Source organism: Gymnoscopelus microlampas (genome assembly GCF_963454915.1).
Source record: "Gymnoscopelus microlampas genome assembly, chromosome: 10".
In the NCBI taxonomy this organism is placed as follows: Eukaryota; Metazoa; Chordata; class Actinopteri; order Myctophiformes; family Myctophidae; genus Gymnoscopelus; species Gymnoscopelus microlampas.
In genome coordinates this window covers 15845524-15862680 of record NC_139947.1, presented here as the reverse complement: position 1 = coordinate 15862680, position 17157 = coordinate 15845524, and the positions used below count along the sequence as shown (strand labels likewise).

At 45.7% G+C, this 17157-nt stretch overlaps 1 protein-coding gene across 1 annotated transcript in view; it reads right to left on the bottom strand.

The window, feature by feature from the left end:
- The window catches only part of camta1a (calmodulin binding transcription activator 1a), a gene marked incomplete at both ends in the record, with an annotated part of 205597 nt that overhangs the window by 6189 nt on the left and 182251 nt on the right, over positions 1 to 17157 (bottom strand). The window contains 9 exons of the mRNA XM_084069344.1: positions 568 to 588; positions 1594 to 1665; positions 2763 to 2964; positions 4076 to 4254; positions 7692 to 8182; positions 9775 to 10141; positions 10546 to 10624; positions 11221 to 11402; positions 13173 to 13381. Coding sequence (XP_083925470.1) covers positions 568 to 588; positions 1594 to 1665; positions 2763 to 2964; positions 4076 to 4254; positions 7692 to 8182; positions 9775 to 10141; positions 10546 to 10624; positions 11221 to 11402; positions 13173 to 13381 — 1802 coding nt within the window. The remainder of the gene's footprint in view (positions 1 to 567; positions 589 to 1593; positions 1666 to 2762; positions 2965 to 4075; positions 4255 to 7691; positions 8183 to 9774; positions 10142 to 10545; positions 10625 to 11220; positions 11403 to 13172; positions 13382 to 17157) is intronic.

Genomic DNA, 17157 nt, shown 5'->3' with positions numbered 1-17157 from the left:
ATTTGAGTACATACGGATGGAGGAATGCAGATGTTCTCAAATGGCAAATATTAATTACTATTAAGTTAAATTAATTTGTCTCAAAACCATTAACATATGGCATATGACTTGGCGGGCCGGATTGAGATGGTCAAAGGGCCGGGTCCGGCCCCCGGGCCTTATGTTGCCCATGTGTGCCCTAGATCTGTACTTGGAGGCATTAAAAACACCGGTCGCGTCTTTCCAGTCCAGTTTATCTTTTTTGGCTGTGTACGATAGTTTTCTTTCAAATACGATCATTTTAAGCCTCCGGTACGACAATTCAACATTTCCCATCTGGCAACACTGATGCACGCACACTTTTACACTCAGGAGTACTGTATGAATGTGTGTGTGTGTGTGTGTGTGTGTGTGTGTGTGTGTGTGTGTGTGTGTGTGTGTGTGTGTGTGTGTGTGTGTGTGTGTGTGTGTGTGTGTGTGCGCGCCAGTAGTATTACAAAAAAATTGCTTTGACATAGCAATACTGTATAGTCTGGTCAAATATAATGGCTGTTGGCAGTGGGATCTAGGACACTGAAAAGGTGTTACCTTCAAGGCTATCCATGTTAGCTTGTAAACAGAAACAAGTGAAAGATTGTGAATCATGGACTAGCATAACATAAGATCAGTCTAGGCTTGGAGGAAGATTGTTAAAACACTTTCAGGGAGTGTTAAGTTAGATCAGGGGTCTTCAACATTTTTTTCAAGCCAAGGACCCCTTAGCTGAGAGAGAGATGAAGCAGGGACCCCCCACTACATATTGTATAAAATTGTGTTGCAGATTAAACTTTTCCATAGATTGATGTTAATGTGTATTTTCAGACATTTAAACACTTAAACCGTCAATACTTAGCAAACCTGACCTTTCACTCTGCTCCTTTTTTCCTCTACGCTAAACCTCTTTGCCAAAAATAGCCGATCTACAAGCTCACAACGCCTTGCGCTGCGAGGGGTTGTGAGCTTGTAGATCAGCTTTTTTTGGCTAAAGTTCTCCTCAGTAATGGGATGCTGGAGTTGAAGTGGTTAATGTTAAAAAAATATCCTATCACAAAGATTTGGCAGCTCCCCTGTAGTAACCCTGAGGACCTCCTAGGGGTCCCGGACCCCCTGTTGAAGACCCCTGACTTAGACTCATGAATTCTAAGAATTCATATCTACTGATTGTCAATAAGTGGTGGAAGTAAAAGTATCAATAGCACAATGTATAAATACTCTGTTACTCTGTAAAAGTCCTGTATTTGACATCTTTACTTAAGTAAAAGTACAAAAGTATTAGCAAGCAAAATGTACTTTAAGTACCAAAAGTAGATGCAGATGAAGATATTTTTAGAAATTCTTTCGAAAATTACAGATCTAAAAGCTCACAATGCTTTAAGACGTTCCGTGCTGAGAGGCTCTTTTCAAATAGTGTATTATTAAGTAGGGGTTTTGTATTTATAATAACAAATCTAGTAACTAAAGTATACTAAAGTATATATAGCGTTTTGAAAAATTGGACACACTCACGTAAAGTAAAACATACCTCAAAATAGCACAGTACTTGAGTAAAATGTGCTGTACGCCACTGTAACCTACCTGTTTGTACTTCTTATAGCAGCGTTGAATAACGGCTGCGGCTACTTCCTGTTGCTCTCGGAGTGGCCTCCCCTGTGGGGGAGAGTAGAGTGAGGAGAGGTCAGAGGTGACAAATAGGAGCTGTTGTTCATGCCACAAAGGTCATGACAAGCCTCTGGTCAGGTCTCCCTTACGGAAACCCTCCTGTTTGGCCCATGACCCACGACACCCCTGGAAGGTGTCCGCCCTTAGGCCCCCGCGTAAACTCCAGGCCTCGCTGGAGGCCAAATGGGGCCATGTGGGCGAGTTGGGTGAGCTGCTGCTGCACTGCGGCTGTGAGACTCTCTCTCCGCTTTGGGCTGTGTTCCCGGCCTGGGCCGGGTGGGTGGGTGGGGGGGACGGGGGGGACAGAGAGAGACAGCCGTCCACCTAAGAGCCAGCCGGCAGAGGGGTAACAACAAGAGAGGATGTGAATGACAGCGAACAGTTTGATACACGGAAACTCATTAAAAGGAGCCACAGGGGGGGAGGGGTAGCGAGGTGAGGCACGGGGGTCGGGCAGAGCGAGGGACTTGGCAGTGTGTGTGTGTTGTGCTAATTAAGGGCAGGCAGCAGCGGGAACCAACGCAGGTGACTTAGACAGGGAGAGAGAGAGAGAGAGAGAGAGAGAGAGAGAGAGAGAGAGAAAGAGATTGAAAAAGAGGTGAGCTTAATCGGTTTTAATCGGAGCGGGGGTGTGGGGGGTGTAGGGGGGGGGCAGTGCAGGCCATGCTCCGCTCAAGCCATCGTTCCCATGCTGAAACCACAGGGCCAGAGGACTTTGAACTTCATCTAGCACATCATACAAATAGATTAGTTTTTAATCAGAGTTGCTACATGTATATATATATACATACAGTACTGTATATACAAAGGAGAGAAACAGAGACAGAGGTGGAGACAAAAATATATGAACGTGGATAGAACATTTGTGGAATATCTCCCAGAGAGGGCTGTGTTGCACCTCTGAAGCTCGCACCCTGATGAACCAGTCGGAATTGTCCCCCTGCTGTCACATGTCATCCGTCATTAATGCAAAGTGAAACCCCTCAGATGCGTCCTTTAAATCTTAACACAACGTAAACCTCGCCCACAGCGGGAGACGGTGCACACACGAGTCATGTGACACACCCGAGCCCTGGGGCCTGTACCTTGTACTTGCGGAAGGCGGTTTGTACCAGGCGGGCGGCCTCGTACAGCTCTCTCTGCTCGGGGTCCGACAGAGTCAGCTGGGCCAGGTCTCGCTCCACCTTGCTGTTGGAGGCGTTGATGAACTCGCTCCAGTCCGCCGGGGAGGGCAGGGCGGACCTCTCCAGGGGGGCTTCTCTAAGCGGAGACCCGCCTGGACTGAGGCTGGGGTTGGAGGATGGGGTCAGGGGCTCGCTGTACAGAGATCTGTGGGGGGTAAGAAAACAATGGAACTTTTATGCATGCCTAAAGACCACCAGGGAAATGCAAAGATGCCACATTTATGTGAAAAGTTCATGTGAAAAATCAACCTTGTTCCGAATAAAAATTGTGTTGCTTTATTGCGTGTAATATTTGCGTTCTACACAGTTAAAAAAAACATTTTCGGCAGGTGTGTTTTTAACTGCACCTTAAACTGTTTTATTGCCCAATGTTTTTATTTTGTATTATAAACATTTGAAAACATAGCGGTAAGTTGTAACAAGATTGCCAGAAACTGTAGGAAGTACTGTACTTGCAAGCAAAACCTGACTTTTGCGAAAAACAGATAAACTTGGTTTACTGCCATAATCACAGTAAGGCTATGCATGTCAACGATTCAATCCAGTTAGAATCACAGCCCCTCTCTCTCTCTTCTCTCTGTTTCGCCTGCAACCCTGCCCTCCGACCGGCAAGCTGAGCTCTTGAACTTGAACCTTGACCTTGGCGTCATATAGAACAGGGTACTTTTCCACGTTGCTCTCCTCATACATCATTTTGCCATTCAAATCACAGATGTCATCAACTAATACGTGCAGATGGTTCTATGAACACAGACAATCCTATTATGTTTCAGGATGTGTGCAGAGCTTTGTCTGTTTGAATAAAAATGTACTTCTGTCTGCTTCTCAAAAGAGAATGTAGAACAGTCAAACAAGTGTAAACACAAATTACATACACACAGCAATACGAGTTTGAACTCGTCAATGCCTGTGTGCCGTATAGACATTGTATTTTGGTGGTCTGTGTCCCCCATCGACTAGAAAATAGAACCGTGCTCTGAAAGACGCATCAACAGGCCTGCAATCTGACTACGCCATGAAAAACAATGTTTTTTTTTGTTCTCTCTTCATATTTAGACCTGAGGCCGAAACGTCGCTACCCCTGGGGGTCCCCGGACCCCACTTTGAGAAACAATGTGCTAATAGCTCAAATCTAAAATGACACAGATGGTTTCCCGGATTCGGGTTAAATGAACGCTGCGCATTTCAGTTTGACTCCACCAAGCGTTCCTCACCGCAGGTGGATGATGCTGGGCAGCTGCTCCACGTCGCCCAGGTAGTTGGCCAGCCAGTTCATGGTGTTGCTCACTCCGCTGGTGTCCAAGGGCACGGTGTCCACGTTGGAGAAGTTCTCCCGTTTGATCCGCTCCGGTGTGGCCTCTATGATGTGTTCTGCCAGAGTCATCATGTTCACCTGCACAGGAGGAAAAACAGCCACGCTGATCTGAGAACAGAACCAAAAGGCTTTCGTTCAGACTGCAGGCAAATCCGATTTGTTTTTCAAATCGGGATCTTTTGTTCACAATGTCGTCGGATCGGATTTTGTGCATTCTGGCATTGTCAAACTATCTGCGTTGGTTGTTGTGGTATAACGACGTAACGACGTAGGCCTGAGTAATGCTTCATGTTTATGCTCGCCAAAATAGCTGATCGGCTATTTTTGGTGAGCGACACCGTAGGACGATGAAGTATAAAGGGATAGTGCTTGATGTGAAAACCCCTTAAATTAGGCTTCAGTGTCCAGACTAGGAATCCGATTAAAATCACATTTCAAATCTGAATCATAATATTTTTGTTTTCCTGTAACAAAAAATAATCTGATTACAATCTGGATACAAATTGAGATTTTGGCGGCCAGTGTGAATATAGCCTCAGTCAATGTGGTGTGGTTTGGATCTCTCCCTATAGCCTGGTTCATTTGGTGATTGTGCCTCTTATTTGTTCTGAAGGCTGCAGCAATGTTTGGCAGTGTGAGCGTGGATGAAAAATGACTGGCGCTAATGATAATGGAGAGAATAATGCTGGTGGTAATGATGTTATTGAGAGGCCTGATCCAGATCTTCATAGCTCACTGGCCTGGTGAGACTGAGATGGATGACTGCAGGCCTGGATCAATGGAGGGACTTTATTATGCAGTGATGGAGGTCAACAGCGAAGCCAGGTATGCCTAGGCATGTGTGTGTGTGTGTGTGTGTGTGTGTGTGTGTGTGTGTGTGTGTGTGTGTGTGTGCGCGTGCGCATGCGCGTGCGCGTGCGCGTGCGCGTGTGCGTGTGCATGTGCATGTGCATGTGCATGTGCATGTGCATGTGCATGTGCATGTGCATGTGCATGTGCATGTGCATGTGCATGTGCATGTGCATGTGCAAGGAAGTGTCTGTGTAGAGAAGTGAAATTGTGCCATTCATTGAGATTCTGCTTTTGATGTTGTGATTTTGCTTTTTTGTGTTACCTCCATCAAAACATTGTGATTATGTTTGTCTCCTGGTAAAAATGACATAATGAGTCATATTTCAGGTGGAAATGTCATCTTAGCAGTTGCATAGTGTTGGCAACAAGGTTTCCGTTAGCTGGAAAGCCATTGGTTGTTTAAACGTTTTGGCCGTAATTGGCCATTAGATATATTGCCAGCCACCTTGGCCAGTTGGAAGAATGCTTTAATTATAATCATTATTTAGATATCAAATAAAGTAACACAACCATTAAAATAATAATTGAAGTTTTTCTATGAACATACGGTCCATTCAGTGTGGCTTTCTGAGAGCCTGCTGTCTACTACTAGCTTACTGCCCTCCTGCGCCTCGCAATAAACACAGCCAATTTTGAGGTACTTTTAATTAACTGGATTATTTCCAATGTTCTATACTTTTAATTCTACTCCACTACATCTCAGAGTCAAATATTGCACTTTTTAATCCACTACAATTATTAGAAAACTTTACTTAGTTACTTTGTAGATTTGTATTATTATTACAAAAGATTTTAACCACTTCAGCCCTAAACTTTGGCTATTTGAAAATAGCCGATCTACAAGCTCACAACGTGTTGCATCGCGGCGCGTAGTGAGCTTGTAGATCAGCTATTTTCAAAAGATTTTTATACATTTGAAACCTGTGAAATGGGACATTCTGCATAATGGGTAGGCTACTTTTACTTTTGGTACTTTAAGTATATTTTGATGCCAAAACATTTGTGCTTTTACTCAAGTACATTTTTAATTATGGACTTTTACTTTTCATTTTCCACAACTGCAACTGACCAACATGAAACGGGGCAACCGTCATAGATATGTCACAAAATGACATCATAAATACATTCGTTGCAATGAACGAGTTTCTACAATCTGTAAAAGTCTCACCAACGCGGATACAATACACAATGCAAGCACAGTGACTCTGTCAATGAAATGGAGCAAAGTATTGGAAGAAGTTGCCGAAACATTGCAGGCAAGTGACTTCCTACTTGACATCATGAAACAGTAAACATGATTGTAACAAAAAATAACATGTTTATGTAGGCTACTATGTAAAGGCTGAATGAAATGCAAAGCCTCTCATGCTCGCAGCCTTGCATGTCCAGCCTAGTTATACTCTTTAGTATGATGGTGTCGTGTACCAAAAAGAGCAGATCTACAAGCCTACACCACACACGATGTGGTGCAATCGTGTAGATCTACTGATAGCTTGTAGATATATCAATCGCCTACTTTCTGTTCTTTTTGGCAAGCGTCACACCGGCATGATGGAGTAGATAAATTATGCTTCAGGAAACTATAAACGCAAGAGCAGTGATTCTTTGATAAAAGTGGTGGAAAGAAGCGCTGCGCTACAGCAACAAAGTGTAGCGATCGGTTGGGTGGTGCACCGTGCGCGCACACACACACACACACACACACACACACACACACACACACACACACACACACACACACACACACACACACACACACACACACACACACACACACACACACACACACACACACACACACACACACACGTATCTGCAAACACGCACATGAAGTGTATTACATTAATTTACATTAACATTCAATTTCACATTTGGCCAATGAAATTGAATCTTATCAGCCACGTTGACCGGCCCCAAAACCAAAAACCGGTTGGCGCCAGTATGCACTCTACTGAATGTTATAGTCTCAGTTGCGTCAATCAAGATGAGGAATCAGGACACATTTCCAGAGCGGAAAAGATAATTAAATTCAAAACTATAACTGATATAACGATAGCTACGCATTGTATCTCTAGTTCTATGAACACAGGCACCATTGGCTGATGTTTTTAATTGACAAAAATGCGTAAACATGAGCATATATTTGTACATAATGTGTCAAAACAATAAAAAAGCTCGAGAGCTTATTTAAGTGGTTAAGCTTAAAGCTACACTATCACCTTTTTTTTTTTTTTTTTACCAATCTGTATGGCAGAGTAGGTTAAAACTGCAGTAGTTGTATTAGTTCCATTGTATTAGTTCCAATCCATACCATAGCCCTTTACTGTAGGTCCTGAGGGCTTGTCGGAACACACTGGTTAAAAATGGTTCTGCCTGAATTTCTCCCAGAGTGAGTAGGCAGGTTCTATTAGCTCAGTTGTAAAATAAAAATGTCAGCACTTGTGTGGGAGACCGGAGTTCAAATCTTGGTTAGGACATGAAAGCGTACTTTCTTTTTTCGCTCTACATTAAATATCTTCTCAGAAAATAGCAGATCGACAAGGTTACAACGTGTCGCACACGACGCATTGTAAGCTTGCTATTTTCTGCAAAAGTTTTCCCTCAGAACATGGATCCTGGGGTTTAAGTGGTTAATGAGACAAAAGACAAGTTCCTTCTCTCACCTGCAAGTCGTCCATCTGCGTGAGACAGTCCTGGTTCTCCAGATCTTCTCGGTAGGAGAGCAGGTCGGTGTCCACCATCTCTCTGTCTGCCATCACCAGCATGCCCAGCTGCTCTCGCTGTCGTAGCCGATTAGCCAGCTTCTCCTTCCCCAGACTGCTGGCGGCGCCGCCGACGCCGCCTGACCCTTTCCTACCAGAGCCACCGCTGGCAGAGAAAGTCTCCCTTGAGCTCCATCTGGCCGCCCCCCCTGTGCTGGCCCCCCCTCCAGAGAGGCCCTTGTCCGGGCTGAGGCCTTCCGAAGACATGCTCTTGGGGCTGGTGGACAGCTTGTGGAGCTGCTGCTGCTCTAGATTCAGAGGGACCGACATGGCCTTGTCGGGCCGGGCCTGAAACAGTTCCGGGTTGGGTTTGTGTTTCTTGGCCTGCGGCAGGTCTCTCTGGCACTCGCTGCTGTAGTAGTTGGAGGGCTCTGATCTGGGCCTTCTCAAGTCTGCAAGGAAAACGAGAATGAATGATGAGTGCGCAAAACGACAAACAACGGGAGATTTTTGGGGGTCATAGACTCCTTGGCCACTGTAAAGGCTAAATTACACTTTGCTGTTCGCTCAACAGAGTTTCAACAGAAAAAAAGTGGCGAAAGGCACTTTTTCCCGAGTTGAAATATAGGTCATTTTTGTCGAGTGACATTTTTGTCGAAGGAGACGTGTGACGAAGTATAAATTAGCCTTTAGAAGTGCTATTGTGCTGACTTAAGAATTCCTAAGCCCCTGTAAGGGGAAATATGAAATATGGATTTTATGACTATTGGTTTGATTAATATGAATGATATATGATTGGTTTGATTTGCCGTGTTCAACTTTTTAGAATTAGTGCGAGCTCACTCAGCATGTGAAGTGAATATAATGTTCAAATACTACTACATGCTGAAACAGGATTTCATCAAAGTGTCAAGGTTTCGAGTGAGGTTGTGCGTGTACTTAAGCACGAATGATGCGATTCGTTGCATTGCTTCGTGAGTTTGTAGATTTACTATTTCTTTTGCTATTCTTGAACAACAATTTCGGACCATTTTTGCCTATAAATGAATTTTCAAAGATATGTGTGACCAAGTGTGACCATTGGTGCCCCCTGTGCCTACTTAAATGCTATAAAAGAGTAGGAAAATTACATGCAGGTTGAAGTTCCTGATGTTGGTTTGATTTCTCCTGGAAGTATTCAATAAAATGTGACTCATCTTTAACTCTTTCACTCACATATAAGGGATAATGAACAGCGAGGTGGTCATTATTGAGAAATATATCCCCGGAGTGGAGTGGTCTCGAGTCATCCTGAAGAGGTGTATTTATCAATAATGACTGCCTTGCTGTTCATTATTCCACTGAATACACAGCTACTTAATAAAGAAATCAATCATTTTACACAACGTATAATAACAAAAATGATCAGGAGAGAGAACCCCACAGAGATGATTTATCAACGATTCCAGTTTTGCCTGCTAATCATCACTTTCATTCTCATCCTGTATGAGTTTTGATATGATCAAATTTGTATCTCGACCTGAAAAGGTATTTTCAGTTTACTAACGAGCTGGAGAGATGGGGAGCAAACACTCTGTGTCAATGATTTCTATCAGAATATAGAGCTATATAACAGTCATTATAACAAAGAAAAATCACTTGACACTACCTTTAACCCTTTGAATCCGGGAACGCATCAGAGTCATTTTAGATTTGAGCCATAACCATTATTTTATACTTTTGGCTATTAAAAATGACAGATATACAAGCTCATAGCTATGACATGGCCTTGTCGGGCCGGGCCTGAAACAGTTCCGGGTTGGGTTTGTGTTTCTTGGCCTGCGGCAGGTCTCTCTGGCACTCGCTGCTGTAGTAGTTGGAGGGCTCTGATCTGGGCCTTCTCAGTGCTATGAGCGTGTGTATCTGCTATTTTTGAACAGCCAAAGAAATAAAAAAAATGACACAGATGCGTTCCGGGATTGAATGGGTTAACTGGTTTATAGTGCACTTCCATGACCCGCCCTGTAGCGCTGAAGCTGTTCTACACTCTGGTGTCCAGACTGACCTGGGTTGAGGCTGGTGGCGCTGGTGGTGGAGGTGGTGGAGGAGGAGGTGGTGGAGGCCGAGCCGCCTTTCTTCCCGCCGGCTGCGACGGCGCTGTCGTTGGCCCATTGGACCATCCAGTTGTCCGTGGCGGCGGTGGCATCGGGGGCGGGGGAGAAGGACATGCGGCTCGCGGGCGGCAGAGGGGCGGGCGTCTGCTGCTCTTCCCTCTGCAGCTGCTCCAGACACTCGGCCAGCTTGGTGTGGCCGCGGGACCGGGCGATGGAGAGGGGCAGGCGGCCCAGGGAGTCGGGGATGGCCAGCGCGCGGCGGTCCCATTTGTACAGGACGACTGCCGCCTCCAGGTGACCCAGCGCACACGCCCACATCTGTTAGAGAGAAAGCGGCGGTCGGCGAGGTCAGCCAACAAGTGGTGGAAAAAGTGCTCACAATGTAAAAAGTAAAAGTATCAATACTGCAACAGTAGAAATACTTTGTTACAAGTAAAAGTCCGGAATAAAAAAATGTACTTGAGTGAAAAAAAAAGTATTGGTCTCAAAATGTTTTAAAGTGTTAAAGTACCAAAAGTAGAAAGTACTCATTATGCAGAATGTCCCATTTCACAACTTCAAATGTATGAAATGTAGACTCATTTACTAAGATAAAAAAAAAATGATTTTACAGTGTAGATAAAACCTTTATCAAATGAGGGTCCGTGGCCTAATGCATATCAAAATGGGTTGCCTGAAACTAAAAAGGTTGAGCGTCTACAGATTTTCACATTTCCACTTACCAGAGGTGTGCAGGAGAAGTGGTCCACGTTGAGAGGGTCCACCTCCAGCTCCAGGTCAATGCTGTCAGCATGCTTGGTGCTGGGTGGGGAAATAGACCACAATTAGTATGACAGAATGGTCTGGGAATCTTTATCTCTTCCTCAGTGTGAATGGAAGGTCTCAAGGATACACATTAAGCCTAAACAATGCGTCGCATCCACGACACATTGTGAGGTTGTAGGTCAACTATTTTTTATGCCATGCGACAACAAAGTATGAGTCAGGCTTTAAAGTACTGCATAAAGACATCTTAAGGTCAGTTTATGCTTTGCGTGACAAGTGTCAACAACGCGTCACACTGTGTATCACAATGTTCTGAGCTCGCCACTGCCACTCGCCGACAGCGTCTGCAAAAAAATGGAAGTGAATGTAGTCTGGTCTCCGTGGTGTATGTAATTAGCAGCGCCAGTAAGCGACACCCTCTGCGAAGCGTCACGTTTTTGTCACAACGCATCGCATCGTGACCCGTCGTGAGCTTGCTATTTTCACTATTGTTTAAATTGTAACTTTTCGCCTATAATGACATTCCTAAAATAGGGACAGACTCATCGATTATCTCATGAAATGATCAATTATTTTGCATAATCGATCAGATCGATTACTTTGATTAACTGTTGCACCCCTGGCTTCCTCACCGCCACTTGATGAGAGTCTGGATGAGTGTGGCGTAGCCCTGGCCTGCAGCCAGGTGAAGCAGGGTCATTCCTCGGAAGGTCTTGGAGTGGATGAGATGTTTGGACTTGGCCCAGCAGGCCCGACTCATCATCTTCTCACACACCACCACCACACGGCTCTCGAAGGAGCTGCTGGCCTGGTTCTGACCCGATATACACTGCACCCACGCGCACGTGCACACACACACACACACGCACACGCACACGCACACGCACACGCACACGCACACGCACACGCACACGCACACGCACACACAAAGAAAAGCAAAAAGAAACTGATTTGTCGGGACTCAACAACAATGAACTGTATTGCAAAACCCCTCACTCCATTCTGTATTCTCTGCGTATACAGTAACTATACTGTAAACACTGCCTCTGTTTACTATACAGCCTTTTAAGGATAAGGTTGGAATAATTTAAATGTTATGGCCCGGTGCTCACACTACAGGATAATCGGGAAGATTTCAGGTCGGGAAAGCCTGCCAAAAATAGCAGATCTATCTACATGCTCACAACTACAATCTACACGCTTGTAAGCTTGTAGATTGTAGTATTTTCAGCTACTGTTTGCCTATTTTCACTGAATGTTCCCCTATTATGACATGCCCAGAATAGGGATGCTAGGGGTTCATGTGGTGGAGACTGGGGTGGAGACACTTGGAGAATTAAATACAAACAAACTCCATTGCAGAACCAATATTAGAGCGGTCCTTCATATAAGCGTAGGCTTGTTGGCGCCGCCGTTCTATCAACTATACCTTGCATTTTGAAATGCGATTGGAAGGTAGGTAGAGATCTCTGATAGTGGTGAGACTATAGGACACACATGTACAACATAAGGCCCGGGGGCCGGACCCGTCCCTTTGACCATCTCAATCCGGCCCGCCAAGTCATGTTAATGGTTTTGAGACAAATTAATTTAACTCCAATTAATAGTAATTCATATTTGCCATTTGAGAACATCTGGATTCCTCCATCCGTATGTACTCAAATGTTTTATGTTTTTAATGTAACAGTGAAACAGTCTGCCGTGAGTCCATATATAATGAATGCAATTAGAATGCAATGTGTTTTATCAGTGACCTATGGAGTGGTGCATATCATATAAGATAATATACAGCATTGACGTGGATTGTTTTATGTAATCTTTTCATTGTAACCTCATACAGAGTACACCAGAGTGATACAAAAAGATAATGAAAGATCAACATTTTGTTGATGAACATTCTTGTTGTGAAAGCAAGGACCTTATTCTAAAGTAGTCTGGCATGTCAACCAAATTCATGCAGTTTTAACATCATTCAGCACAATGTGTTTCAAGTTTCAATTCAATTGTACAATGTGTGGCCCTTAAATGCTGCCCACCCCTGCTATAGGAGGTTCTATGATTTATGGATATGAGCTACCAGTAGTGGAAAGTAACTAAGTACATGTACTAAAGTACGGTACTAAAGTACTAAGTAAACTTTTACTCCACTACAATTATTTGAAAACTTTACTTTGATTATTTGAACTTTAGATTTTGATTATTATTACCAAACATACATTAACCACTTCAGCCCTATATACATTTTGGCCATTTGAAAATAGCCAATCTACAAGCTCACAATGCGTCGCGATGCAACGCGTTGTGAGCTTGTAGATCGTCTTTTTTCAAAATATTTTTATACTTTTGAAAACTTGTGAAATGCGACATTCTGCATAATGAGTACTTTCTACTTTTGGGACTTCAAGAACATTTTGATACCAATCATTTTGTACTTTTACGCAAGTCAATTTTGAATTCCGGATTTGTACTTGTAACAGGGTATTTCTACAATGCAGTATTGATACTTTTACTTAAGAAAAACAATTTTCACTGGCCCTTTTTCCACCACTGTGAGCTATACCACATCTGGCACCTCCCCTTTTACCTGTGACTGGCTGCCTCCTCCTCCTCCTCCACCGGCACCTCCTCCACCACCGCCTCCTCCACCCGCTCCTCCCCCGGCTCCTCCTCCGGCCCCTCCGCCTCCTGAGCCGCCGATCCCTCCGCTGCTCTGCTGCTGGTGGCTGGCCATCTCTGCCATCCGTCTCTCCATCTGCTCCAAGCGCTCCAGGATGGACATTCTGAACTGGTTATCTGGAGAGGAACAAAAGAGGAATGACATGTCAGCATGCTGCACATAATAACGCACACTCACACATAGGCAGACATTCAGGCACAGGCCATGTAGAAGATCTTAAGTGAAATGGCAGATCTCCAAGCTCACAACCATGTCTCGTTGTGATCGGCTCGATTTGTAGATCGGCTAGATCTGGTGTGGAGGGGGAAAAAAGGAGGGGACCAAGGATAGAACCCTGGGGGACCCTGGTCAACAAAGTATATTATAGGGTTTAAGAGCTTTAGAGTACACACACACACACACAGTGTGCGCGCGCACACACGAACGCACACACTGTGTGTGGCATCGAGCAAACAGTGACAAAAATGAGTGCATCTGCATGTGACCAACACAAACCACCTGTGTGTGTGTCCTAAGGAGTCCTCTCTCTCTCAAGCTGCACTGGGCTCCTGGTTCTGAAGGTCGCTAAGCAGCTTTAAGGCTTCGTGACTTGACTCAGGGACGTGACAAAACCCATTAAGACCAACATGCTGCCTGACGGCAAGCTCATTTTCTACTTTTGGCGGACATAAAATCGGGGCGTAATCATTATTAATCTCCCGGGAACGTCGGCGATAACAATAGCATCAATCATTAACTTCATCAAAACAATTGGCTTTACTCAAATAACCTTTAAAGCTCATCAGTCATCGGCTAATGGCTCCTGCCTCCATCTCTCCCCGGCACTCCATCAACACAGTCCCGGCAGACTAATACAAGACGGGATGATTGTTCCAGTGAGTGCAGGCTTGTCGAAAGGTCCAACCCCTTCACACAGCGCTCCTGGAGGGAGCCTGCTGCGGATGAAGGCCCTCTCCTGCTGATTAAGTATAGCTCATTACAGCCGAGCTCTCCTGCCCCGGCCCATTCCAACCACTGCTTCCTCCGGCCACGGACAGCGGCGTCGCGGTCTGATGTGGTAGGAGGGTACGAGAAGGCAGACCCAACGGAATCAATCAGCCGGCACCTGTCTGTAGTCCTTGAAAAGCCAGCCTTCTCACTCATCAAGATGGATGGAGGTGTATTTGTTCTGTGCGAGTGCATACAGGCCCGGCTGAGAGCTTGTCCGGCGTCTCGGCGTCAATCAATCGTGTTATTTCTGTTTCTGCTTTTGGGAAGTGCAACTTCTTGCATCGTGTAAAGTTTTTTTTTTCTTCATAGTTTGAATTAATTGCTGCATAATTTATGAGCTGGTGAGAGAACAGAGCGGAGTAATGACTTGTAAACTGTGCTCTTATGGGTTAGGTCTGGGTCTTTAGGCCTGGGTCTTTAAATGAGGAATTTGTACACGGAAAGTAAAATGTTATGGCTTGAGGACTAATTGAAAAATTAAGTGGAGTGTAAAATAGTTGAACAGAGTGAAACCATTGTACAAACGGCATTTCAGGAGGTCCGTTTAGGAAGTGCATGAGAAACAGTTCACGCACACGCACTCACTAACACACGCACACACGCACGCGTGCACAAGCACACAGACATTGCAATGGACTGGGCACAGAGAGCCCACTGCAGCAGGGAACGTAGAAGACTGCATTAGCATTCCCCATTTAGCCACTGTGAGGCCGTTTCTGTGGCAACCTGCTGCCGAGCGGTAACTAGGCGACAGGAACATGCCTCTGTGTGTGTGTGTGTGTGTGTGTGTGTGTGTGTGTGTGTGTGTGTGTGTGTGTGTGTGTGTGTGTGTGTGTGTGTGTGTGTGTCTGTGTGCGTGTGCGTGTGTGTGTGTGTGTGTGTGTGTGTATGTGTGTGTGTGTGTGTGTGTGTGTTTGCGCGCGTGCGTGTGTGTGTGCGTGTGTGTGTGTGACCGTGTGCGTGCGTGTGACCGTGTGCGTGCGTGCGTATGGTCTGCCTGCATGCTATTGGCTTATTGATGAATGGAGAGGAGGAGAGGGACACCGCGCACGGCAAAATGTGGGGAGTGGAAAGGCAAACAATGAAGAAATATGGAGTTCATAAATCTCCATTGTTGTGTTGCGTGGGAAAGCTCAGTGGTCGACACGGTAGGTAGGTACTAGCTAGCTAGCTAGGTAGGTAGGAAGGTATATGTACGGTATGTAGGTAGGTAGGTAGGTAGGTATGTATGTATGTACAGTATGAAGGTATGTATGTACAGTAGGTAGGTAGGTAGGTAGGTAGGTAGGTAGGTAGGTACTAGCTAGCTAGCTAGGTGGGTAGGTATGAAGGTATGTATGTACGTACGCACGGTAGGTAGCTAGGTGGGTAGGTAGATATGCAAGTAGGTACATGTATGTATGTATGTATGTATGTATGTATGTATGTATGTAGGTAGCTAGGTACTGTAGGTAGGTGGTAAGTAGGTGGTAGGTACGTAGGTATACCTACGTACCTACCTATAGGTAGGTAGGTAGGTAGGTAGGTAGGTAGGTAGGTAGGTAGGTAGGTAGGTAAGTAGGTGGTAGGTACGTAGGTAGGTAGGTAGGTAGGTAGGTAGGTACGTAGGTAGGTAGGTAGGTAGGTGTTAATTCATTCATCTGTAACTCTGAGAGTAAACAAATGTAATTTGTATACTCTCAGAGTTATACTGAGTATTTTAATGTGCAGGTTCTGTAGGTATAGGGACCTAATGACTCTCTAAGCGGGGGGCCCTTCACAGCACGACCCGGTGACATTTACGCTCTGTGGTACGTCGGCAGAACTCTAGGCTCGGCGCAGGGCTGATGATGTCACGGTCGCGCTCTCCGCAAGCTGACGTCTAAAGAAAGGGGGGGGGGGGGGGGGGGGTGGGGGTCAAGTCATCGCTATTGTTCAGCAGCGAAACATAATGTCACCGGATGATAATTACTTCTGTTTGGCGACAGCGCGCCGCACTATGAATAATGGATTCCCGTCCCCTATGATACGCTTTGCGCTTCCTGTCGAGGCGAGCCCCGCCGCCGTCAGGCGGACGGACTCCTCAGACAAACACTGAGCCACCAACAAAGGGAGGCTTGATGCCGCATCTGCTGCGTTTTCCTCATAACCCCCCCGGTGGGATCCACCTTCACCTCTGTCTGCGCGCCATGATGAACTGCGGGGAAGGGGGGAGGGGGCTTAGAAGTTGAAGGTATTGTAGGTCACGACCCCACAGCCTGTCTAGGCTCCAGGTCACTGAGATGGGAGAGAGAATGAGATGGTATGACAGATAGAGAGAGAGAGAGAGAGAGAGAGAGAGAGAGAGAGAGAGAGAGAGAGAGAGTGAGAGTGAAAGAAAGAGAGAGAGACACACACACACACACACACACACACACACACACACACACACACACACACACAGACAAAGAGGGAGATAGACACACAGAGAGAGAGACACACACACACACACACACACACACACACACACACACACACACACACACACACACACACACACACACACACACACACACACACACACACACACACACACACACACACACACGCAGAGGGAGAGACACAGAGAGAGAGGGAGAGGTAGACACAGAGAGACACACAGCGAGAGAGGGATAGAGAGACAGAGAGAGAGAGACAGAGACGGAGAGAGGGTAGTTAGCAGCAGGCTGACATGTCTTTGTTCAGATCCAGTGCTGCAGTGTGCTGCAGTGCAGATGATGTCATCTCCACCTGCTGCCTGCTCGCTCTGAATGCGATGCACGTCTACTGCAGAGGGAGGGAGGGAGGGTGGGGGGGGGGGTGGGGGTGAAAAGAGGGAGGAGGGGCGGGGGGAGGCCACCAGCCAAACAGCGCAACAACAACAACGCAACGTCACCCAGTGTCC